Genomic DNA, 27,121 nt, shown 5'->3' on the forward strand with positions numbered 1-27,121 from the left:
AGAAGAAATACTGAAACAGAACATAATCACTTTTACAACTGACATTAGGCAACATAAAGCAAACATAAAGCACAGGTAGTACATAGGAGTACATATTTAAAGCAATAGACAATATGTAAGGCAACATAGTGGTGGAGTCTGCAGTCCCTAACTCATTAGCGAAGCTTCTGAGACCCCGTCCTTACAATACAGCCCTCCCATTCGAGTAAAAAGCCTTTTTGAATAATTTGGTTTTGCATCGTTTGTGGAAAGCCAGGAGAGTGGGGGCTCTCCTGACATCCTCAGGCAGGTTGTTCCACAGGGTAGGGGCCACCACAGAGAAAGCCTATGTATGGGATGCTGTTGGTTTCACCCATAAGCAGCCTGGCACTTGCAGACCCTGTTGAGATGAGCAAAGCTGCCACAGAGGAACATATGGAGGGAGGCTGTCTCTAGGTATGTCAGACTAAGGGCGTGAAGAGCTTTGTATTTCAGTGAAAACTTACTTGTCTTGAGTGTGAGAAATAAAAGCCAACGAGTGTTTTAGACTTATGGTTTGTACAGCATCTAATCCCAATAAATGAACCTGCTTTCTATAACTTGGTATGCATCTGGATTATATTAATTTAAATATGATTTCCATTCATAATACTTTATTATGTAACAACTTGCTGTTGTTTCTCTTAACTTGTAGTTTGGGGCAGGTTATAATGGATATCCTATAGGTGCGTTATATGGAAATCTGCCTCGGCACGGTAGAGCTGTCAGAAGTTATCCTGCTAAAAAGTCGGCCCTCATCCATGCTGAAGCAAATGCTCTGCTATTCAGGTTAATCAACTTACTGACATTAATAATATAACTTATTCATTGTTTCTGGACCTAGTTTCCAATTTGCCACTTCTGAGACCATCAGAAGGGGTGGGTCATGCGTGCATGGTGCCTGGATTGAGCCCCCTGCTCTTTCCAGCTTTCAGATGCCACTGCTAAAACCAGTGGAGGGAGTGGAGACAGCAAGCAAGCCCTTCTCTGTCATGAAGGGCAACAATTCCAGCTGAGGCCCCCTCCCTACAGTGTTTATTTTTTAAAAGACATTTCACCTCTTAAAATATAATTTGAGAAAACTTGTGTACAAAGATAGTGTATAGATTTAATAGATAAAAAATTACGGTCAGTTTCTGTATTCTTGTAGGCCTGTCTGTTCTGCTACTGTAGTCTTGGGGACATACAGGGCTTTTTTTCAGCTGGAACGTGGTGGAACGGAGTTCCGGAACCTCTTGAAAATGGTCACATGGTTGGTAGCCCCGCCCCCTGATCTCCAGACAGAGGGGAGTTTAGATTGCCCTACGCGCCGCTGAGCAGCACGGAGGGCCATCTCAACTCCCCTCTGTCTGGAGACCAGGGGGCAGGGCCACCAGCAATGTGACCATTTTCTCCAAGGGCAACCCACTGAGTTCCACCACCTCTTTTCCCAGAAAAAAAGCCCTGGGGACATACAACCCAAACATTTCAGTGACCTTTAATATACATAATATAGCTGGTGCCATCTAGTAAGGGCATTGCGGTTATGGAGCACTAAGACCTCCCATGAATTTGTAAGGCTGTGATAGTTTACAGATTAATATTTTTCTTCTTTGTCTTGCAAGTAAAACTGTAGATAATTATGTGACTATAATTTGGTAACATTTAGTGCGGCCACCTGTGTGGGCTGTTAAGTTTCAGCCAACTTATAGCCACCTATGTTCTGATAAAGTTGCTGGGGGAGGGGATGGGGAGGCAGATTCTTCAGGGCTGGTTTTCTTTTTTTCTGAATTGGAACATTTAATTTAATTTAGCCCCTCCTCCTCCAATGAGCTCCCAGTACTAATAGCATATAGATCATAAACATAACTCTGTCAATCCATACCCAACCAGCCTCACCCTATAAATTCTAGATGAGATGTTTAAATACTAAGAGCAAAGATCCAGCTACCTGGAACAAAATTAAATAGTGCATAATAAATAATTTTATCCCCCTCCCCCACAACCATGCTGTTTAATTCTATGGGGCTTTAGAGTAAGATTTCATGTTTTTTTTTCCTGGACAATACTTTGTACTACTTCACAGCTTCTTTTCTTTCAGATTTAAGAACATAGGAGACAAAGATATTCTTTATTGCAGCAAACTCCCCTGTTCTGACTGTCAAAAATATATAGAGTTTGTGGGCATAAAGAAGATTGTTTCTACAGAAAAATGTTGTTACATCACACATAATAAAGTAAGGCAAATTGATTTGTTTTTAACTTGCTGAGTGGCTTATACCACTTAATTTTTTTCTTACAAGAGAAGATTTTATGTTTTTATATGAGAATCAAAAGTTACTGCTGTAAAGTTTTCATAGATCCTAGAGCATTCAGGAAAAGGTTATTGTGGAAATGTGGAAAAATATAATGATTGGGGGGGGGGGAAGTCTCTGGATAGAATGGAATATAATATACTCTGTTACAGCTTTAAATGTAGTTGCATCAAAGCAAGGGATGCAAAATGTATTAAATTGATAATGGAGATGAAATATTGATGAAATAATGTAATGGAATAGAAAAGCAAAAAAACTGTGGTTATGAAAGGGTTGGTTCCAATTGTACCTCTGTGTGTAGGTTCCGCACATGATGGCATGTAGAATCAAGCCTTGGTCTTGGTCTGCACACTCACTACAAAATGAACCCAATTTCAGTTGATGGGAGGAAGAGCCACATAAATTGAAAGAAGTATCCTTAGGATGGAGGAAGGCTTCAAATTTTGCTGAACAGAGAAGTGGGATACAGCCTCATATATTTTAGTGATCTCTGCCCCTCAATTAATTCTGTGGTCTATTTTTGTTCATCAGAGTGCTTACCATGCTGTACCTTCTTTGTTTTTTGTTCATAATCTTTACCACATGATACTAGTTTTGTCATCCTTATTGCAGATTTTGTTCCTTGCAAACCCCAAGGGTTTTTTGTTATTTTTAAAATTTTATTATTGATCAATTGATTGTCCATTGTTCTCACTGAGTCTCAAGGCAGATTACATAGTTCAAGTCAATACAATCAATAGCTGGGACATTCAATAAACAATGGAACAGAGTAAAGAATAAAGAAATGGAATGGAATAAAGATAAGAGAAATTTGAAAACAAGCTGAAATCGAGTACAGAGCTGAAAAACAATGATGAAACTAAACATAAGCAGATGGGTATGGCGTATTAAACAGCATGAAATTGTCTAGTAGGAGCATATTTACAGCAAAAGACAGTACATAGTATAGTCTACAATCCCTATCACTGTACCAGTGCATCCCTCTGAACTATTTCCATACAGCACAGCTCTATTACCTGTGTTAGAAAGCCCTCCTGAATAATTTGAATTTGCACAGTTCATGAAAAGCTAGGAGAGAGAGAAATTTTCTGACCTCTTCACACAGGCCATACCTTAAGGTGGGGGCTGCTACAGAGAATGTGTTTGTATGGGCTGCTGTTGATTTTGCCCATTTACAAGGTGGCACCTGCAGAAGGCATTGTTCTGGTGAGTGAAGCTGCTGTAGTGGAACACAGGGAGAGAGGCAGTCCCACAAATATGAGGGACTAGGGTTATACGGGGCTTTGTATGTAACAGCTAATACTTTAAATTGAGCCTGGTAACTGATGAGAAGCCAATGGAGTGAGTGCAAAATGGGAGTAATACGCATACTCTGCCTAGTTCTTGATAACATCTGAGTTGTGGCATTCTGCACTAACTGGGGTCTCCAAGTTGACTTCAAGGAAAGACCTCTCTAGAGTACATTACAGTAGTCAAATCTCAATATTTTGATGCCATGGATGAAGGTGGCCAGATTGGCCGTGTCAAGGTAGGGGGCCATCTTCCAGGCTAGACTGAATTTGTAAAAAGAATTTTTGCAGATGCCTTAACTTGCTTTCCTAGCAATAGTGCTAGATCCAGTAATAACACCTGGGCTCTTAACTTAGTCAGCCAGGGTCAGCTTAACCCCCATCAATATCTCTGGCTTCCTGGCCAGCATCTTTTGTGTCTTGATGTCTCCATTTTTTCTATGTGTTATTTTTAAAATTCTATTTGAAAAGTTTTAATCAGTCTTTTTAAACAAGCAACTTAAAGAAAAGAGAATTACCTAAGTATATTGTATTGTCTGTAGGGCTGTGGCACTAACTCTACAGCTTGTAGAAAGCCATCTTTGTAAGCACCATCAACTAAAAAAACCACATCTACTTGCATCCAGGGTTTTTTTTCTGGGAAAAGAGGTGGTGGACCTCTCTATCACATGTGTATGCGCAAAGCACGTGTGCTTGCCACTGGAAACACACAATGGTGTCACTTCCCGGAAGTGACATCACTGTGGTCCCGTTTCCCGGAAGTGACCTCGCTTCCCAGAAGCGAAATCATCATGCAAGGTGCAGCCACCCCCCGGTGCGCTCCCTCGATTCGGGCCCACTCGCCTCCCCTCCCCTCCCCTTACCTGGCAGCAATGTTCCCTCTAAGTGGTACAGTGTTGTGAGCCAGAAACCTACTTTATGAGCAGTAAATTGCAAGTTTGGTCACGCCTTTTCCAAAACCAGAATTCATTTGATTAAAAGACTTTTGAATTAGATTGTCTGAGGCATTGGTATTGGCTGCCATCAATATTTTGATGTACAACAAAATAGAGCAACACGGTAATGTAATTGTCACAACAGAGAATCTCCCGTGTGGTATTATGTCTTCACAATTGTTTTAATAAAGGATATATTAATTGAGTACTGTTTCACAAATTTGTTTATACAGAGTAGGGGATGTAATAAACAATTTGTATATTCTTTTGTTTCTCTTAACACAACCATATACTACACCATATATTGCAACCTCCCTAGACCTCAATTATACAGGCATCTTATGCGTTCTAAAAACAATTCATTAAAGTGTCCCGTGCTCAAAGTGCTATCATGGATGTTATTAAAGTGCAATTGCTTTTGGCATCTTATGACACTATTTCTCATATAGAACTCGATTTGCCTTGCATACAGGTACAATACAGGTACAGTATAAGGGTAATTCCAGACACTGTGAATGTCACAGATCAAAAGGACCTATAATCATAGGTTCACGTAGTTGGTTCTGTGACTGCATTCTCTAACGGACGGTCCAGATCCTTATAAGGTCCGTTTCCAAGCTTCTTTCTCAAAGAGCACAGATGTCAAAGATTCATCATAGTTAACTTTCCATATCCCTCTTTGATTTGTCAATTACTTCCATTTGTACACTTTAATGAATTGTTTTTAGAACGCATAAGATGCCTGTATAATTGAGGTCTAGGGAGGTTGCAATATATGGTGTAGTATATGGTTGTGTTAAGAGAAACAAAAGAATATACAAATTGTTTATTACATAAATTGTTTATTACATCCCCTACTCTGTATAAACAAATTTGTGAAACAGTACTCAATTAATATATCCTTTATTAAAACAATTGTGAGGACATAATACCACACGGGAGATTCTCTGTTGTGACAATCAATATTTTGATGACACCCGCTTATGCATGTGGTTCTCAAAAGGTTATGCCTTAATACAGTTGGTTAGTCTTAAAGGTGCTACTGTACTCTTTACTATTTTGCAACTACAGACTAACTCCTGGATATTAAAGAGTGCATCTGTAATATATGGAGTTCACTGCCACATGAAGTGGAAACTGCTAGAGGGCATTAGGAACTTTTAAAATGATTAGAGAAATGTGTGGATGAAAGATCTATTCACAGTTATTTTAGCCATGTTGTTCTCATATTGCAGGTGGGTGGTTGAGAGTACATAAGGCCACCTTGTGGGCTCCTGGCAGAAGTGAGATTTGAACCAGGGACCTCTTAGATCACAGCCCATAGCCATTATGTTACTTCAGCCATCAGTCACATGATCTTTTTTCAGAGGTGCTGGATCTCAGATCCAGGGAGATCCCACTGAAAAATAGCCCTGCTTCCATCTCTTGCATGAGGCTTTCTTCTCAGGGAGGCTAGCTGCTTTCCTGTTCTTCCTATAAGGCTGTTTCATGAGGGCTGCTATTTTGTAATGGCTGCTGGGAAAAAACCTTACCCACTTTCCTGAAACATGGGGCAGTTGCCATATTGGTGAACAGGGCTCAGAAGAACTGCAAGTGGTATGTCAAAAAGCCGCATGCATCTCCCAAACCACTGAGTGCGTATCATTGCTCTAGGGCAAGAGCATTAGACTGAATCCATAACATAGGTTTATCAGTAGCTTACAGCAACTTCATGATGCACAAGAGTAGCTCTGTGTCAGTCCAGAAGAAAACTTAGGTATACTTATATATTAATATACTACTACTGTAACAATTACATTTATTTTATTTCTACAGTGGAACCAAGTGTCAGACCGCAGTGCAGTCTATGCTTTGCAAGCTGGATCCAATGACCAGGGGGCTAACAACTCAGTGCCAAAGGGAGATGTGGAGGGAAAAGCAGGTAGGAATCAAATCCCCGGTGTCAAGCAGAATCCAGAAGTCAGAGGCAGAGATATAATCAGTCCAGGCAAAATAGCAAGCAGGATCTGAAGGGCTGCGGGGAGATGCATATGCAAATGAGCCGGAGCTCAAGTCCAGAGAGCAAGCAGGATACAGGTGGTTGGTTCAAAGACAACAGTGCTGCCTGGGACCCAGATCCCTGACAGACTATGTGCACAGTGGGCTCAGATTAAATGAACACAACAGTTTCATAACTTCATAAAATTTGCTTTAGGGCATTTGAGGGAAGGGACAAGGAGTTTAACACTTCAGCCTTTACTCAGTTTTGCAACTGGAGAGGTAAATGCTTTTGTGCACGGCCCTGAAACAAACTGAGTAGAATGATCCTGCAGTTTAAATTTTACAGACATTAAATTTTTAAAGAGATGAAATTCACTGCCGGAGGGTGTAGTGATGGTGACATGCATAGACAGTTTTAAAGGAGAGTTAAATAGATTCATGGAGAATAGGTCTGTCAGTGACTACTAGCCATGGTGACTAAAGGAAACCTTCAGAGACAGTGAACCTCCAAATACCAGTGCCAGGAGACAACTTCAGGAGGTCTCTGTGCCTTGTTGGCTCTCCATAGCAACTAATTGGCCTCTGTGTGATGGAAGATGCTGGACTAGATGGACCTCTGGTCTGATCCAGCAAGGTGGTTCTTAGGTTCTTACAGAGATCTGTGACAGAGTTGTATTGTTACTGAACCCTGATAAAATGAGGGTAAAGGCAATGTAAAATACGTACCACTTCCTCCACTTTAAGTTGCATTTTTCTGACAGGCAAAGCCTTTGAAAAGCACTAATCTTTATTCCTCTCATGAGCAGCCCAATCCTGAGGACTGCTGCAGTGGTGGCAGAACTGTGGTGCTGCTGGTCCATTCCCTGTGGACATTCCACAGAAAGAAAAAGTAACATGCACCCCTCCGTGACTCCCAAACTGCAAAGAGAGCATGCCAGAGTCTCTAGCAACCCCAGCAACACCAACTAATCAGGCAGTGGTACCTGCCCCTTGAGTGGCATATGCAGGCACAGCCAACCACTGTTCACCGATACAGCCATGACCCTCAACTCCATGCCCCCCCATCAATTGTCAAAGAACAGGGAGGATAGACTCAGCAACAGTGCAGCCCCAATAGAGGTCCACGATAGGAGTAGCAGGACCCTGGAACCAACACACTCCAAGGCCTGAGCCCCAGCCTATAGCCAACTTATCATCCACCAGGCAGAGGGACAGCAGGCATCAGGACACCAACAAGGGGATACATACACAACAGTGCCTCAGCCAAAGTCTTTCACAATCCCACTCCCCCATGGCTTACTGGGGATGGGCAGCCACATGCCAGATGGGATGCATAGGCCCAAGTAGCAGGGGCCTGGGGATGGCAGGCAAAAGACAACAAAGCACACCCTTTCTCCTTGTAATCATCTAACTGGCAGCAAAACACAAAGCAGATGCTGGTCTCAAACTCACAGCCTCCACACCCAAGACTAGTCCCAAAACTACTGGGCCAAGCAGGTATATACAAAGGAGGAATGTCATTGGGCAGTAGGGATCCTATTGCAGGCCTGATGCCACAACCAACTGTATTGCACTGGGCAGAAAACATTGCAGAAACAGGTGTGGCCTTGATAACCTTGTGGTTCCTGAACCCTGAGTCTCCTGTGTTCCACTAAGCTGCATGGCTTATCTGATGCCCGCAGTGCTGTGGGGGAGAGTGAGGACCAAAAGAACCCCCACCAGGGCCCCTCTTGACCCTGATCATAGTGGTTGCAATTTCCCTCTATCCACTATGGCCCTTGTGCCTCTGTGAGCTGCTTCAGGAAGCCATGGGGGAATAGGGCAAATAGTCTACACGAGTCTGCCCCTCGACTACTGGAACATCCCCATCTTCACATGTCAAGCACAGACATGTGTAACTGGACAAATTATGGGATTCTGCTTATGTATACCAGGGTCTCAGATCTGGGCAGTGCCTTGTATCAGAGTGAGGCAATTCCCAGGAATATACTAGTGGAAGAAAGAATAAAATTAAAATCTGTATTGAGAAAATAATAGAACAAGGGAATAGTGAGAAGCACAGAAGTACCCAAACATGCCTGCAAGTGCATGCAAACACACACACACACACACAGTAAATAATGCTAAAGTTAACACCTAAACAGTAAACAAAAAGGGAGAAGGAGAGCCTGTCTTGTAGTGTTTGGAAATGCTGTAGTCCTGATGTGGATAGTGGAAGAGTGGAGTGTTGGGACAGAGGTCAGCTGGTGTCTCCAAGAAGTCTGTGCTGGACAATCAGGAAAATCTGCTGCCCAGTATTGGGGATGCGGGGGCTGTATTTATACTATAAAAATGCTGGAGGTGCTAAGATCAGGATGCTCCTTGTTCAGGATTGGGTTGGAGCCAAAAAGTTTGAATTCTGTTGGGTAATTTAAAGTGAACTGTCAGGTGGGAAAATGTGCAGAATAGTTCTGACAACTAGTTACAGATATTCATGATCTGGAATGTGCTGGTCATAGAGTGAAGTAGTGATAAGTGAACAAAAGATTGGGAGTAACACTCTCTGAGAGGATAAAGCATTTATGATAAAGCTGATTATCAGCTGGATTCTGCCCTAAGGCTATCAGAAAACCAATTTCTGGAGAATAACCCAAATTTCAAGTTTGGGAGAGGCTATGAGATTCTCTAGGTAGACTCAGTTAAGCTAAGCTGCTTCCCCCTGTTGTCTGCTTGGGAGTGCCTGGGGCTGTTAAGAAATTACAGGGACCTTGCCCCTTTTCTCCTACTCTGCACCATTGCTGCTGCTTTCAGGGGATTCTCGAAATCTGGGCTGTGTGTAGAGCTAGAGTGTATGTGAGATTCTCTGGCTGGGTCTCTTTGGCTGGGCATCACCTCCCTATCATAGCATGCCTATGAATGGGATGGACTTGCCAAATAGATGGATGCCTGGTTCAGATTCTACAGGAGCTGGGCTAGAATCGGTGAGATGGCAGCCTCATGTCAACGAGGCAGGATCTACACTGGTTACTACAGCCAGCCTATACTGCACTGAGAATGTTGTCTCCCCTGGTTTCCTCCTTGTTGAATCACTACCTGCACAGATGGCAAACAGACATATGTAATAGATCCAGAGGAGTTAGCCATGTTAGTCTGTAGTACCTAAATAGTAAAGAGTCCAGTAGCACCTTAAAGACTAACCAACTTTATTGTACCATAAGCTTTCAAGAATCACAGTTCTCTTTGTCGGATGCAAGAGAACTGTAATTCTTGAAAGCTTATGCTACAATAAAGTTGGTTAGTCTTTAAGATGCTACTGGATTCTTTACTATTTTGCAGACATATGCAATGATCATGAACAGCACAGCAGCCATGAGTGCCACAGCCATCACTATGGGGCCCTGGCTGGGTCAGTGGTTCCCCTGTCCCATCATGGTGAGGGGATCTGTTTGCAAGGATCCTTCCCACAGTTAGGGTTGCCAGGTCCCTCTACCCTCCTGGCGGGAGGGTGGGGGACCCGGCACTTACCTTGTGCCTCCAGTGTGCCTCTGTTCATGGGTGTGCTTTACTCACGTGGGCTCCCAGTGCATGTGCGATGACGACATTTCTGGGAATGACATCATTGCGCTGGCCATACGAGTGCTCCCATGCTCCATGCAGGGCACAGGAGCACTCCTGCAGCCAGTGTGATGATGTCACTCCCAGAAGTGATATTGTCATGCTCCTCTGGGAGCGCACATGTTCCCAGGCTGCCTGCTGGTGGTGGGGGGAACTTCTGGGGGGCTTGCCACCTCCTATCAATCACTGACAGATGAGCAGACAAGGGGGCAAATCGCCAGGAATTTACCCACCACTGGCTGGCACCTGGGAACCCTACCCACAGTGCATGGATCCCCCCAACCATGCATACCATCGCCATTCAGATCACACATACCAGTTGTGCTTCATCTGTGTGTGCTCCATCCACTACTGCTTTTGCATGCTGCCACTTCTTCAGGTAGGGTTTAAATGTCTAACAGGCGGGTTAGGGAAAGTTCCGTCTTCTAGTATGACTTTAGGCAGAAAACTGGCTTAGTATGATTGCCAGGAGGAGCACGCAGTATTGCTAAGCTCTAGAACTTCATCTTTGTAGGCAGTGGGAAGCAAAGGGGCAGAGTGAAGTCTGTGTGATATTAGGTCCAGTAAACTCTGAGATTTGGGGAAACTGTGAAAAGCTTGTTAACTCTGCTTTTAAAAGTAGATTGACAGTTTCTAGCTATGGCTGTTTCCACATGTCCTTAGAGATATGGTTCACCCTCGGAACTGTGGCGGCTTTCCCCCAAGCATCCACACATTATCATTTGCCAAACATATACATATTGTTTTGTTACCACTTTGCTGCGTTTTTATTGGGACTGCGCTTGCTCTGGTGTTCTGTTTTCTTTTGTTGCGGGTTTACAGTGTGGGTTTTTTGCATTTTCTGGCATGTGAATGGTTGAAGTGCTTCTTAATAAACCTACTCCTCTCAATCTCCACCCAGTTCTTCCCCTGAGGCTCTTTCCCTTTCTCTTTCACGTTTCCATTCATCCATGGAAGTCTTCTTGTAACGGGGAGCTACATGCAATCGTGCATGTGCAAAGTTAAAAAAAAAAGGGGGGGGGGAGGCACTTTTAGGCTGTGATGATAAAAGTGCCCAATCTCGCCTCCAAAACCACTTTTGTTTTGGACTGTTTGGAGGCTGTCCTGTGACTTCACAATGAAAGGTAAGTGCTTGTGGGGACTGTGTGTTTTTCAGAGTGGCTCAGCAAAACACGGACCTAAAGCAGGAAAAAGATGGGAATAACAGGTTATGTGAAAGCAGCCTGTCTCTGTCTTGTTTGTCCAGTCTAAGTTTCACACCCTGTTACAAATGTATATATTTTATACATTTGTGTAAAGCTATCCTTTTCTCTTCAAAGTTCTTGTTTTTGTTACCTCTGTTCTCTTTTGGTTCACGCTGGGAGTGACATCATTGTCCAGTGATGCTGGTGCATTCGTGCCTGCCTCCAGCAAAGGGCAATCTCCACGTGTCTTACCTTGAGGTTACAATTGCTGGAGATTGCCTGCTATTGGTGGGAACCTAGTGAAAAAGGAGAGAGATCACACTACAAGAAGAAGAACAATAAGAGACAACCATCGTGGTAATTTAACTACTACTACAATTTAATAGAGTTCTCTTGATGCAAATATGTCTGTGTACATAATGAAATATACACAATTGCCTTCTCATAATATACCTACTCAAAACCTGCTAACATTAACATAACCAATTAAGATTCACAAAAATTGTATAAATCCAAACATCATCTTACAGGTAGGTAAGTACATAATACACTTCAAGATAGGTAGTACATAATACACTTCAATTAATGGCCGTCTTATGAGCAAAACATACAACAGGATAGTTGACACAGAAATGCAAGGCAATATAAAGAAAGCCAATTGCATGCTGTTCACTTGCCTTAGTTTTAAAGATACAGAACCTCATCTAGTCATCTTTACAGACAGGATCCAACAGGTGGTGCTGTCTCCTTATACTGAAGCACCCATGTGCAAAACAAATGATAACATATGGACTTAAAAACAGGTGGCAACTAGTCCAAACAAATATTTAACCCGTGAGGTACAAGAGTATCCCATTTGTAAATCTAATATGACTTCGGATTCAACAGCTCCCTTTGTATATCAATAGTACTATCTGCCTTAATAACATGTAAAACAGAAAAATAGATTCCGTAGCATTTTCATGGTGTTCCAAAAAATGTTGTACTAGGGAAGCTACAAGTACCCTGTTTCATATCCTGGATAGATAAGTGCCTTCACTGGACAGGAAGTGCTACCAATATATAAAAATGGGCACTGATACTGAATTACATAAACAACATTTACAGTGTTGCAAGTTGAGAAAGAGTGTAAGGAAATGATTAATCAAACTCATGTCCTTCTTTAACCAAGGTGCGCATTTTGCAGAGACCAGTGAGAACCTGTGTGTTGGAGGTGTTCATCCAGAGGTCCAAGGCAGAGCTGGAGTGGATGGAGGCCCAGAGGAGGGTTGCAAACGTGAAGGGGCTCTGGCACCTGGCAAGGGGTGGGTGGGTGGCTCACTCTCCAATGGAGGGTGCATCATAATCAATGGCAGCTGTAAGAGGGGACCAACTTAGAAACCAGGCAGAAGGAACATAGGTGAAGAGGTGATAGCAGTAGCCTCAGGTGTGTGTGTGGGGGTCCACATTAGGGACACCTAGGAGGAGCCAATAGGTGCCTGTTTCTGGTGAAAGAGCTGAGGCATCTGATCTGAGGCTTGGAAAACCACAACAGCTGCTATAAAGAAAACTTTGGGTTTTGTTAAGTTTGATACATTGCCAAAAATTAAAAAACCCTCATGGTTGCTCTACAAAAAATTGCTTCACATTACAGCAGGCTTTAAAATTTGCTAAATGGAGTGATAGGATACATGCCTCTAATATTTTGTGTTTTGAGTACTATTGTGAACTCCCTGACCAATCTCAAGCCAATATTTTCTTGGGAGAATAGGCAAATGGTACCAGAGTGCTGAAATTGTTAATGGTCTGTTGACTGTCCCCCACATTTTTATTTATTTATTTTAAACATGCATCTTCCAGTTCAGTTTAAAATAGCAAGTGAGCCTGGTTGGGAGAAAGCAGTCTCATAGCAGCATTTACAAAGGAAAACAGCTAAACAAAGATTATACACGTCTCCATCCCACCTGCTGACTCTTCTTATAAATGCCTCTCAGTTTTGCATTATTTATTATGGTAAACTCTAGTTTACCAAAATAACATCCCGTTTGGCCCTTCCACTCTGTAATTAATGGGCTGGCTTCTATATCTGGATGCTTAAGTTCTACTGATTTAAAAGGGACTAGATCAATGGTACTCACTCTGTGGCTTAGAGAGAGCCATATCTGCAATTACCACCAACCATATCTGCAATGACCATGAACCAAAAGAGTCACACCACTATTGTATGCCCTGTGCACCACTCCACTATAATTTTTTGAATTACCAAATTATATAGGCTTGACTCACATTTCCCCTGTTGAACCTTAGCCAGCCCTTGTGTATTGGGAGTGAAAAGAAGAGTTATAACAGATTTATGACTTGCGTCAGACTTATGACACAAACTAGTGTGCAAGCTTACAAGTTCTCAAGAACTCTTTATTAGGTTAGATGTTAAAAGATGTGCTTCCCTAAGAGTACCCGTCAAGATGAACTCTAATGTTTTAAGAGAGAGAGTGGTTAGAACCCCTCTCTATGCTAGACAGGAACCACCTTCCAGTCACAAGCCTCACTGGGCAATAGTTGTGCCTGCTTTCTGGGAAAATGGGATGGGTCCAGTGTTGAGGAATGATACTTAGAAGAGCTACATATGATTCCTGAGCCACTAAGTGAGTAGTTGTTCAGTAACACTCCTTCCTGTTACAGAGTGTGCCACTTGATATTGTTGAGTAAGGACCAGATGATTGAATTCTCTTCCATGTTCCACCTTGCCAAGGGAAGTAAGCATATCGGGATAAAGCCTGCCTTTCTTCATGGCATGCATATTTTCTACAAGCAAGCCTGGCCTTTTTTTTTTTGCTCCAGAGTGTTGGACTATTGTGCCCTGATAGCATTTAGATTAGATTACTACAGTGTGCACTGAGTGGGGATGCCCTTGAAGAGTGTCCAGAAATTAAGCCTCATACAGTTGACTAGAGTGGATCATAGGGACCATATCAATCCAGTATTGCTCCATCCGAACTGGTTTCCAGTTTCCAAGAGTCTAATTCAGTACAGGGCAGCTTCATGTAGACAATACTAACTGCATATTTTCCCTTTTTCAGTCTCTTCATGTCGTCTAGAAAAGAGCGAAATGTGCTTGTTTTTAGCAATTCATATGGAAAATTCACCATATTGTGAAAGTCCAAAGGGTACTGTCGGACCAGGATCAAGTACATTTAAAGTGAGTTATGGGAATTCAATATTTATAGTGGGGAATGGTAGAATAGAGGCGTCGCCTAATCCATTTTTCTTCTGTCACCAGGATATCAGGGCTTCTGCTGCCCTTAGAAGTGCATGCTCTAATAAAAATGCTTTTCTTCTCCCTAGGTGGAGTAGTGTAGTATGTTGGAGAGGAGTTTTATTCTCAATTCTTCTTGTTGTTAGTGCCACCTTCAAGAAAACAAAAAAGAGAAGTGAATTGAATCTTATTATCAGATAGTCTGATAATCTGAAGGACAACAATTTGCCTCTGTGCCTCAGGGCAAAAAAAATCTATAAGCAACTTTTATTTTCTTAATTTAAACTCTACCTTTCTCCCCCTGTGGTCCCAATGAGGCCTAAATCATTCTTCTCTCCAACTCAGCTCTACCCTCTTTGGTGGTAGACAGCTGTACCTTCTTACCACAGTTACTAGGGGTAACAGGGTTGCTATCAATCCATTTCAATAATGATCACAGCCCAGAGCCAACCTCTGTTAGCCTCTTGCTGGACTGAATAACAAGCCTGTGGTTTTAAAAAAAGGTCATAAAACTCGATAGTTCTTCCAGAGACAGCAAGGTGTGGAAAAAAGTCTCTTCCATAGGGATTCTCTAGATAGATTTCCAGTTGACTAGCTGTGTTAGTCTGTTGAAGGAAAAGGAAACAGGAGTCAAGTGGCACCTAAAATTGAACAGAATTGTATTCCAGTAGATGCTGTTATGAACCAGAGACCACTTTTTCAGATGCTATGAGTGATGCATCTACATAAACCTGACAGCCCTGGGATGCACTATTGTTTTGGGCATCAGCATAAGTGCTTATGCATAAGTACCTCTGGCTATATGGAATTTCTCTTTAGGCCCTAGGTGCCATCAGTGTTGTGAATGTGAACCACTGTGAGCTAGTGGCATGAGTGCCATGCAGGCATCAGCTGGCAGCCTGAGAAAACCAGCAGCCCCAGCTCTACACAAGCCACCACCACCACAAGCCAGTAGCTCTAGTCCTACACACAGCAGATGTGAACTGCTTCTAGGTTCAGCACATGGGAGCCAGCAATTCCCATGCAACGTACTTTTCCTCCCTTTCCCCTGCCCCCTGTTGGAAGGTGGAGCCCTTTCCAGGACCGTTTTTCCCTCTCGGTCTACTCCCTGTACATTCAAGTCATTATTCCTTTTCCTGTGCAGTTTAATAAAACGCTTAAGAAAGAACAGTGTAGACTAAGTGCAGCGAAGGATATTCCTAATATGAACTAGAATATGCTTTTTCAGCATATTCCTGTTGTCCCTAAAGATGATGATCTGCTCTCTTAATTATGAGCCATAATTCATAAAGGATATGAGGTCAGTGCTCTGGCAATATGAATATCTGAAGTTCACTCTATCTTTTCAAAAGCATCCGTTTGGGATAGAGCTCTTAGGACTAAGCTAGAAGTGACAGTTTCCCCAGGTCCAACCTGGAAAGCTACCACCATTTTAAAGCCTAACACTGACAGTTTTAAAATACCATGAGGGTCCAATTCTGATCAGTCCTACGGCATGACTGGATGAAGCACTCTTGTTCCACCCCCATGCCTTTTCAAGTTTGGATGAAGGAATAGAAGGAATGCTTATTAAATTTGCAGATGATACTAAATTGGGAGGGGTAGCAAATATGGTAGAAGACAGAGTCAGGATATAGGATGGTCTTGACAGGCCGGAAAAGTTGGCTAAAACAAATAAATGAATTTCAGCAGAGATAAATGCAAAGTTCTGCATTTTGAAAGGAAAAATCAAATGCATAATTACAGGATGAGGAAAACTTGTCTTGGCAGTAGTATGTGCAAAAAAGATATAGAGGTCTTAATAGACCATACATTGAACATGAGTCAGCAGTGTGATGTGGTAGCTAAAAAGGTAAATGTGGTTTGGAGCTATATCAACAGAAGCATAGTGTCCAGATCACACAGAGTGATAGTGTCACTGTACGCTGCTCTGGTTAGACCTCACCTATTGTGTTCAGTTTTGGACACCACAATTTAAGAAGGATATAGACAAGCTGGAACGTGTCCAGAGGAGGGCAACAAAGATGGTGAGGGGTCTGGAGACCAAGTCCTATGAGGAAAGGTTGAAAGAGCTGGGTATGTTTAGCTTGGAAAGGAGAAGACTGAGGTGTGATATGATAACTGTCTTCAAGTATTTGAAGGGCTGTCATATAGAAGATGGCATGGAGTTGTTTTCCGCTGCCCCAGAAGGTTGGACCAGAACCAACGGGTTGAAATTAAATCAAGAGTTTTCGGCTAAACGTTAGGAAGAACTTCCTGATAGAGTGGTCCCTCAATGGAACAGGCTTCTTTGGGAAGTGGTGAGCTCTCCCTTTTTGGAGGTTTTTAAGCAGAGACTAGATGGCCCTCTGACAGCAATGCTTACTCTGTGAAGCTAGGCAGATCATGAGAAGGAGGACAGGAAGAGTTAGTTCTCACGGCCCCGTCTTACATGCCCAGGGTAATGCCAATCACCATTTTGGGGTCAGGAAGTAATTTTCCCCAGGCCAGTTTGGCTAGGGATCCTGATGGTGTTTTGTCATCTTCTGTACAAGCAGTAAGGGTCACTGGATGTATGGGGGGGGGAGGTAACTGTATTTCCTGCTTTGTCCAGGGGGTTGGACTAGATGACCCTAGAGGTACCTTCCAACCCTATGATTCTGTGATTCTATTCCAAAATGGCCATGCCTTCTGCAGCTGTTTCAGCACTTGAAAAAGCATGCGGGGGGCAGTCAAGAGTGCCTCATCCCACCATACTGTAGGCCTGGCCCTCGCAGTATTTATAAATCACCAGTGTTAGGCTCTAAAATTACGGTTGTGTCCGCAGGTCAGACCCAGGGATGGAGTCACATCTAGTTTGGTCCACAACTAAATTGCATCAGAGTTAAAGCATTTTAGAGAGAAGAGAAAAAATTGGCTAAGGGAACTTTTTTATGATGGACCACAGTCCTGGTTCCACTCACTTTTCTGCAAGGTTAATAGCTGATGCTATAATTGTTTTTAATGTAGCATTAATGGCTGTACCACTAGATTATAGATACTAGGTCCAGGTCCAATCTAGCCTTTCTTAAGTAGGTAGGAGTTTGAGGACTTATTAAAACAAGTGCTAACAAACTAAACAAACAAAAGCAGTTTCATAGCACATCATTTAGGTATATGGAATTTAGATCCAGCAAAAAAATCTGGCGTGGATAGACCAGCTTTGGAAATAATTGGTCTTGTCCCAGCAAGTCAGTTAAGATTGACAAACAAGCCAAACAATAATGAAGACAGGCATGATGCCATAGTCTTGCCAGTGCGGGGAAGACTGCAAAACTTCTCACATTTCTCTTAAAACATCTTGAGTAGCAAGGCTGGGAGAAATCTTTCTCTGCTTGAGGCCTTAGAGAACAGATGCTGATGATGACAGCATCATGTGTTCCTAATGCTCCTATTCTTCCTCATTTCAAACTCTTATTAATTGGGATCATATTTATATTTTAAAACCTGACAAATGAGGTTGGAGGATACAGGGTAAAAGAGATTATTTTAAAAATTCGTATCTGAGGTTTAGATTGAGGGTAGTTAGTGTTATAATTTGGGACTACAGTGTATTGTGTTATAGGGTGGAAATTATGGAGGGTGGTGGATGTGAGGGAGGAGACCAGGGTGGAGCTAGGGATCCCAGTACTCCAGGGTCGAGGGAGGTATGGCGGTGGGACATGGTCTTGGAGTAGAAGGCCACGGAGATGTGATAGGGCTCAGTGTCCTTCCAACCTATGTCCTATCCCAAGGCATGCTGGTTGTGGGGCTAGGAGGATGAAGTGCCTCCCTTCGGCACTGTTGTGTAATGCCAGGTCCATTAACAATAAGACCAAAACACTGCAGGATTATTTTACAGTAAATAATGTGGACCTGGTGTGTGTGTGACTGAGACCTGGGTGAGGGACAGCGAAATGGTTGCCCTGAAAGACCCCCCCCCCTCCGGGCTTTCAGGCCTTCATCAGTCTTGGACAGATGGCCAGATCCATTCTTCTGTCCTGGACTCATTCTAGTCCGCTTTCCATCCAGGCCACGGGATGGAGGCAGTGCTGGTTCTCACAAACGATCTTCGTAGACACCTGGATCGAGGTGGGTCGGCGCTGCTGGTTTTGTTAGATCTTTCAGCAGTGTTTGACACAGTCGACTATGAACTGTTGGCCCACTGCCTTGCCAGTGTTGGGATTCAAGAGACTGCCTTATAGTGTCCCTTTTCTTCATAGTTGGGGACAGAGGGTGGTGCTTGGGGAGAAGTTATCAGCATACAAACTGTTGGTGTGCAGCGTCCCACAGAGGACAATACAATGGCTCCAGAATGCTGCTGCACATGTCCTAACTGGTACCCTGTATAGGTCACATATTACTCCCATTCTTGCAGCAGTTACACTGGCTTCCCGTGGAGTTCCGGATTAGATTCAAGGGTTTGGTTTTGACCTATAAAGCCTTAAGCAGACTGGGACCAGCATACTTGAGGGACTGCTTACCATATGTACTCAGAGAGTACTCAGATCAGCAGATAAACACCTATTGGTGGTCCCTGACCCCAGGGAAGCTCAACTGGCCTTGACCAGGGCCAGGGCTTTCTTGGTCCTGGCTCCAACCTGGTGGAACTTTCTGTATGAGGATACTCCGGCCTCCTAAGATTGTTTATCCTTTTGGCAGGCCTGTAAGATGGAGATGTTCTGCCTGGCACATGATTGAGAACAACCTTATATCCATCAAATAAGCCAGTCTCCCATTGGGGGGGGGGCTATATAGCCATCTGCCCTGCAACATGTGAAGTCACTGTATGACTATAACAACTTGCACCCCCTTTTTCTCCTCTGTATACTGTTGGCAGGGGAAAATGGAATGGGCTCGTACCTTGGGAACTGGAACTTAATGTTGTTGATAATCTGATTTTATTGTGATTTAAATATTATTTATTCCCTGTATTTTATATATTCTGCTGTAACCTACCCTGAGCCCGCTCAAGGGGAGGGCGGGCTAGAAATTTGATGATGATGATGATGATGATGATGATGATGATGATGATGATGTAAAGGTGAAAGTTATATCCAGCTCAGATGGCAAAATAGATCTGTTTTCATATTTAATAATTAGAAAGTTTACAGATATTTTGCTTAATAGTTTTTTTTAAAAGAATCTTTGTGGGGAAAGTTTTGTAAAACAGGCATTGTCATCTGTGAAGGAGACAAATTTCAAAGGATTATTGCCATGGATTGCTCATCTAAAAGTCTGCATGCTGTGCAGAAAGTATTGTTAAGACTGCCTAATGAACTACGAGGATGTAACGTTTACTTATCACGAAAACCTTGCATCGATTGTGTGAAGTTTCTTGTTCAAGGTAAGCACAAAAGTTAACATATTCTCAAAATCTTCTGACAGAAGTGTAAACTTACCCTCCGTGGTACTTCCTGTCTTCCTACATATTTGCCTGTTTATTGTTGTGTTTTCTGTGCAGTCCCAATGTGCCTGCACATAAAACCACTCGATGAACAACAGTTAAAGGTAATGGAACAGGGGCAGCAATGAAAACTGAATGGGGGCAAGAGAGAAGAGAGACAAGGTAACTTGCCTCTGGAGTTATGGCTATCAAATCCCACATGCTGGCTTCTCCTTGTGTTTGTTTAAACCCCCTCAATTACCCACAATCAGTAAAAGAGGAGAAACAAGGTAAATAAAACCACCTTCACACAACTATTTTGACTTGACAGGAAAGAGACAAATGGAACTGATCAAAAAACATTTACAGAACATAAAGTGTAATGCAGTAAAAGTTTAGTGTGGAATAATCAGTATGAACAGTACCACTGGCTCTCAAATGCACTCCCCAGAGGTTATATATTCCCCCATCCCATAAGTTAACATATTGAACTGAGCCTTAGTTAATCAAACAGAAATGTTGAAAGAGGAAAATGGATTCCTTTTCCTCCAGATAGGGCTTCTCAGCATTTAAGGTCCAATGTAATGTGCTCCTCCAGTTTACAGGCTCACACTCAACTTCCAGCTGCTCTTTTACCTCACAGTGATCCTGGTCATAGAACTTGTTTATAAAAAGCTAGAATTGATGGTCCCTTATAAACAAAAGTCTGTCTAAGCTTATGCTGTTATCCACAGCCAGGGCTTTTTTTCCAGGGGGAACGCAGTGGAATGGAGTTCTGGCACCTCTCATGTCTGGTAGCCCCACCCCCCTGATCTCCAGACAGAAATCAGTTCCTCTGGAGGAAATGGCCGTTTTGTAAGGGGGCCTGTGTGTTTCTCCCTCATTTTCCTTTTGAGAGGTCCACCACCTCTTTTACCAGAAAAAAGCCCTGTCCACAGGCATAAAAAGCCTTTATCTGAAGGAGAAAAAAGTATCTCTTCTCCTTTCTTAAGCTGAGGCTGGTTCACCCTCTCCCAACCAGTGGAGTTTCAGGGGCTCTGATTGGCTCGCAATCTCTGGGTTTTGAATGAGGCTTAAATTGCCAGGATTGCCCCAGAACCTTGAAAAGTAGGATGGACTTTGTGGTTATATTGTCAAAGGCTTTCACGGCTGGAGAATGATGGTTGTTGTGGATTTTCCGGGCTGTATTGCCGTGGTCTTGGCATTGTAGTTCCTGACGTTTCACCAGCAGCTGTGACTGGCATCTTCAGAGGTGTAGCACCGAAAGACAGGGATCTCTCAATGTCAAACTTTGACACTGAGAGATCCCTGTCTTTCGGTGCTACAGCCCAGAAAATCCACAACAACCATCGACTTTGTGGTTGATTGCCACAGCAACCCTTTTATTTTTAAAGAATATTTCTATGCTGTCTCTTCATAGTACATTTTTTTTCAGTTATTTTGCTTCTCCCCATAGTATTCTGAATTAAAACAACTTAAACATTTTATATCTCTTGCATTCACTGTTGTCAGCTGTGAAACAGACCAATAAGAAGCATCAAAGATGCTGTCTTTAGACTATGTGATTCACCCCTCCCATTTTGAGGGATAGCATAGCCTTTGCTGGTGGAATTCGTGTACTGAAAGGTTGGAATGGCGGTAGGAGGAATGGACAGCTGTGGTTTGGTGTGTTGCAGAACACGTTTTGTGTCTATAAGAGGATAAAAGAACGTAAGGACTAAACAATATAAAGACAGATAACTGGAGTTCTTATATTCAGATAAATAAAGACAATACAAAATGAACAAATGTGGTCATTATAACTACCCATGCATTGTACAAATTGAGAGAAGCGAATTTCTAGTTAAGGTGCAAATACTCAGACTTTTTTTCTTCAGAAAAAGATTTTGTAAGCACAATCTTGAATGTAGTTCTTTCTTAGGTAAAACTATGGCATATTTCAAAACAGTTCTCATATATTGTGTGCAGTAAAACTCTTAATTTTTAGTGGAAGTAAATACATTTTATTATGATTTGTACAGTCATAAGGTTTCCCATCGTTATTTCTTTTATAAAAGGATCAGTTTTATAATGATTAATGTTTTCCCCTATTTTTTCTACTGTTCTTTTTACAGCACAAGTGCGTAATATATTTTTTTGGCCCAGTTTAGAAATAGATACAAATACAATAAAGGCGAATAAAGAAACATTTGAAAATCAAAGTAAACTTATTGGCAACATTTTAAAGGAAAGCTGTACTTACGATGCAATGTTTGTGCCACTGGTAGACGGGCAGTCAGAAACCAAAGGTGCACCAATCTCTTCCATATTTGAGTGTCCTGAATTAAAGACTATACTTGATGCATCCAGTATGTCGTTTCTGAATGAAAAAGAATACCAAAGTGCATATAAGGAAGAAGTGAAAAAAGCACAGAATTATATTCAGATGCTGACAGGAAATAAAAACAAAAAATTATTGGAAAACAACTTTCACGAGATACTTGAATGTGAGGAAGAGGAGGAATATATTCAACATGCTTTGCAGCTCTGCAAGTTTCTAGCTGCCAGAAGTGGTAAGTGAAGAACAATGTCTGAAAGTTTATCCATCCATTTTTTATCCATCCATTTTTTGTCTATCTTCTATCTAGATCATTCTAATATTGTAAGTGCACCAAGATGTACACAATCAGACTGAATAGTCCTCTCCGGGTACTATGTCACTGGGTGGAATTGTTACCTGAATAGCCTACACTTGTGCAGAGGGTTGCCAGGTCCCCTGCCCTCTCGGTGGGAGGTGGGAGCCCTGGCACTTACCTGCCAAGGTGTCCTTCACTCGCACATAAAGCATGCACATGATCCCAGGCCCCATGATGATGTCACTTCTGGGAACTGGGGGACCCTGGCAAGCCTAGTACAGCAGTATAGCAGTTAGAACCCTAGCACAACCCCTGTCTAATGCACTATTTTATTTCTTAATTCAGTCTCCCCCAAGTTTTGAAATCAAAATAGTGCAGGCATAAAGGGAAGTTAAGGGAAAGGCAAATTAAAGCTACCTGCAATTAATAAAATTATTTTGTTTCTTTTTATCCCATCCTTCCTCAAAGGAACTTAGGGTGGCATACTTGATTTCCCCCTCCTCTGTTCTTTCTCCCTAACTTCCCTGTGTGGTAGGTTAGGCTGAGAGAGAGTGACTGGCTCAAGGTCACCCAATAAGTTTCAGGGCAAGTGAGGATTTGAACCCTGGTCTTCCCAATACCAGTCTAACACTATGCTGTAAACTGCCTTGGCCAAAGGGGGGAAAGTGCAGTTGGAACAATAGTTTTACCTGTGCTTCTTCAGGGGAATCTGTATTGTAGTATTCAGTAGTTCCCACAGCAACAGAATTTCAGCTCTGGGAACAACTTGTTACTACTACACAAGATCTCACTGAAAAAGCATAGGCAAAACACCTGAGGTGAGTAATGGAATTTGTCTATTTTCCCCACTGGACCAATTACTGTTTTTTGTTCTATTGCTCAGTCTTTGGTGCAGCTCTCTTTTCCCTTTAAACTGCCTTAGACATGAATGTGGAGAGGCATATATCAGTGTTTTAAATAAGATTTTTGGGAAAGGTCTTTGGTGAAGGAGAAACATTCTGCATGCTCTTTAATAAATCCATAACTCATATAAAAGTTTGTGCCTTAGTTTTGGAAGCAGGCTCTTGCAGCTAAGCTCACCGCTAGAGAATGGTCACATGATCATTAAACTTGAAAATCCCTCCTTGTTCCAGCTGACTGCCAACAGTCAGTATTTAAAGTTTAAACTTTAAAATCCCTCCTCTTGCTCCAGCTGACACGGGGTTAAATGCCCCTTTCCATGCCGCAGCAGGACGGAAAAGGGCATTTTAACCCAGCCCTCTAGCTTCTGCTGCCTGGCCAGCAGAAGAGAGGAGGGGCATAATGGGGTAAAAAGACTGAATGGGCTGGGAGCAGGGAGGGAAAGAAACTAGAGAATGGGTGGGTGAGTTAAGAGGGAAAGAGTGTGACAGGAGGTGGAGGAAAGGGAGAAAATAGTGAAGGGGTGGAGGAAAGAGACGGGAAAGGAAACTGAATGGATTGAGTAGAGGGAGGAAAAGAGGTAGAGAATGGGTGAGGGGTGAAGAGGTAAAGAATAAGAGGACGTGGAGGAAAGGGAGAAAGGGTGGAAGGAAGAGACAAGGGAGGAGACAGAATGGATTGAGGAGAGGGAGGAAAAGAAATGGAGAATGGGTGGGTGAATTAAAAATGGGAGGAGTGATTGGAGGGGGGAACAAGAGAATGGACCGGGAGCAAGGAGGTAAAAAGATGGAGAATGGATAGAGAGGAAGAGTGAAAGGGGGTAAAGGGGGAAAGAGAATGGATTTGGGGCAAGGAGGCAAAGAGCGGGAAAGGAATCAGAAATGGTGAGTGGATTAATCAAGAAGGAAAGAGTGACAGGAGGGGTGCAGAGGGGGAAAGAGTGGAGGGTTGGAAGAAAGAGAGAAGGTTGGGAAGCTCCCAACCCCTTCTCTCTTTCCACCACTCCCCCCTCACTTCCTGTCACTCTTCCCCTCTTAACCCACCCACTCATTCTCCATCTCTGTACCTCCCTGCCCCGAACCCCTTTTGTCTCTTAATTCCTTTAAACCCCTTTATCACTTCACTCCTTTACTCTTCCCCCGTCCACCACCTCCTGTCACTCTTACCTTAATAACTCGCACACCCATTCTCCATATCTTTACCTCTCTATTTCCAGCCCATTCAGTCTCTTTCCCCCCATTAACCCTTCCTTGTCCCCTTCCCCTCTTTTCTCCGCCCCTTCACTCGTTCCCCCTCTCCACCACCACCTCTCACTCTTTCCCTCTTAACCCCCCACCCATTCTCCATCTCTTTACCTCCCTGTTCCCACTCCATTCTGTGTCCTTCCCCCATTAACCCTTCCTTATCCCCTTCCTCTCTTCTCTCTTACCCTTTACTCGTTCTCCATGTCTGCCATCTCTTTCCCTCTTAACCCTCCACCCATTTTCCATCTCTTTACCTCCTTACTCCCAGCCTATTCAGTCTCTTTCCCCCATTATGCCCCTCCTCTTATCTTTTCCCTCCACCCCTTCAGTCCTTCTCCCTCTCTGCTACCATTTAAACCCAGCTGGCTCGCTTCAGGTGCCTGGTGGGGAAGTCCCCGCCAGGCAGCTAAAGCCGGGGTTTAAATGCCACTTTCCGTGCTGCTGTGCAGCAGCATAGAAAGGGGCATTTAAACCCAGCCAGCTTGCTTCTAATTTTTTAGAGCTTTGCCTGGCCTCCTTATCTTTTGTTTTTATATCCTCTGGGGGTGGCTTCTCCCTGCATGGTCCCGGGAGCGCACATGTGTGCTTTGGGTGTGCGCATATGGTAGCAGTGAGTTCCACCACCTCTTTTCCCAGAAAAAAAGCCCAGATTGTAGCTCAAGGCTATAACTTTTCGTAGCATGGTCAGGTGAGCTAGGCTGTTCCCTCTACATCTGAGCTTGAGTTAGCTGAAGGTATCTGATATGAAAGCAAATTCTGTACTACATTTTTCTTGCAGTACATGATTTTCAAATCTGCAGTCCTAAAAAGCATACTTCTTGGAAGCGAATCCAAGTACATGGCAGGATATACAAAATAAATGGGATTTACTTGTGCGGAAACGTGTTAGGACTGAGTGGTCAAGCTGCAGCTCTATGCATACTTATCCTACTATATAAAAGGCAATCTGAGTTGGCAACGACCTACCTTTTATCCCTGCGCAGGTGCACTCATGGAGATAAAAAAGTGAGTTGTTGGTAGAGTTACCATTCCCCTGCAGGGACAGGGGATCCCCTGCTCCCATCCTTCTGTCCCCTGTGCTTCCTTACTTGGCTGGTGGAGGGGTGTGCTCCCCCGAGCTGAGCCAAGCCATGCTGCATGCCCTGAGCTGAGCCATGTCATGCCGCATGCCCCGAGCTGCACTGTGCCGTGTGCTCCTGCACCCACAGTTGGCCTGTTTTGGGGCAAATCGTGCCCTGCAGGGCCCAATCCAGCCCTTAGTGTGTGCAGAAGTGGTCCCTGCTGGTCTTTGACCCCCCCCCCCCCATGCAGTGACAACACTTCCGGAAGTGACATCATTGCGCAAGCGGGGACACCGCATGCGGAAGAGAATACCCCCTGAGCGACAAGGTGAGTGCCAGGCTCCCAATCTCCTGTCGGGGGAGTAAAAGGACCTGGCAAACTCCCTGGTTTTGGGTTCCTGGGGACATGGCCACCCTAGTTGTTGGCAACACAGTTTGCCTTCCTGTTGCCACTGTGGTTTCCTTGGGACCTCTGGAGGCCTGGAAAGGCCCAGCGCGGTAGTGGGAAGGCCTGGTGTTGTGACGCAGCCCTCCAGAGGACCTAAGAAGCCTGCCACAGTGGCGAGAAGGCCCAGCACAGTCCTCTAGAGGCCAGAAATGCCCAGCACAGTGGCGTGGCCCGTTCAGAGACTGTTTTCTAGAGCTGGCTTGGTTGTTAGTTTATAAATAAATTCTCATGAAACAGCAGAAATCATTGTGACTTACTTCCAATTAGATATGCACAGGATTGCAGCTGTTTCTGCTAACTATTGGCTTTTCCACCCAAGTGTTTAATGTTGGTTTTGGCCAATACAGCTTCAATTTATACCCTGATTTCTGTACACATTTTCCTTGTCTTTAGTTTTCGTTTCTGGATTTCCCAATTAAGACCACTTTAATCCTGATCTTTTAAAAATGCTGATTCTGAATCACTTCTTTTCCTTGTGCAAAATGTTTCTTTCAGTTTTGTTTCTCCCATCCACTCTAATCTACCTCCAACCCACTTTTTGATTATTGGTTGTTCATCACAGTCATACTACCCCCCCTTTGCCTACCTTCCCCCTCTAGTTTTACTTTCAATCTTATTTTTAACACGCAACCTGAGTTCAATCCTGGCGGAAGCTGGGTTCAAGTAGCCAGCTCAAGGTTGACTCAGCCTTCCATCCTTCCAAGGTTGGTAAAATGAGTACCCAGTTTCCTGGGGGTAAAGTGTAGATGACTGGGGAAGGCAATGGCAAACCACCCCGTAAAGAGTCTGCCAAGAAAACGTCATGATGCGACGTCCCTCTATGGGTCAGTAATGATTTGGTGCTTGCATAGGGGACTACCTTTACCTTTTAATGTTGTAATAATCCATGCAGCAGGTTCTCTGAATCCCCAGCTTTCATTTTTTTAAAAAAGTAAGTCTCT

At 43.4% G+C, this 27,121-nt stretch overlaps 1 protein-coding gene across 2 annotated transcripts in view; it reads left to right on the forward strand.

Annotated features, from left to right (window-relative positions):
- LOC129335415 (cytidine and dCMP deaminase domain-containing protein 1-like) overlaps positions 1-27,121 on the forward strand; it is a 92,483-nt gene that overhangs the window by 29,884 nt on the left and 35,478 nt on the right. Inside the window, exons 7-13 of one of the 2 annotated variants that reach the window (XM_054987869.1) lie at positions 674-807; positions 2,099-2,234; positions 6,352-6,457; positions 14,354-14,472; positions 19,687-19,873; positions 22,027-22,464; positions 25,450-25,676. In XM_054987869.1, coding sequence (XP_054843844.1) covers positions 674-807; positions 2,099-2,234; positions 6,352-6,457; positions 14,354-14,472; positions 19,687-19,873; positions 22,027-22,464; positions 25,450-25,676 — 1,347 coding nt within the window. The remainder of the gene's footprint in view (positions 1-673; positions 808-2,098; positions 2,235-6,351; positions 6,458-14,353; positions 14,473-19,686; positions 19,874-22,026; positions 22,465-25,449; positions 25,677-27,121) is intronic. The other variant, XM_054987868.1, reaches the window with a different exon arrangement.

Source organism: Eublepharis macularius, chromosome 9, assembly GCF_028583425.1.
Source record: "Eublepharis macularius isolate TG4126 chromosome 9, MPM_Emac_v1.0, whole genome shotgun sequence".
NCBI classification, from domain to species: Eukaryota; Metazoa; Chordata; class Lepidosauria; order Squamata; family Eublepharidae; genus Eublepharis; species Eublepharis macularius.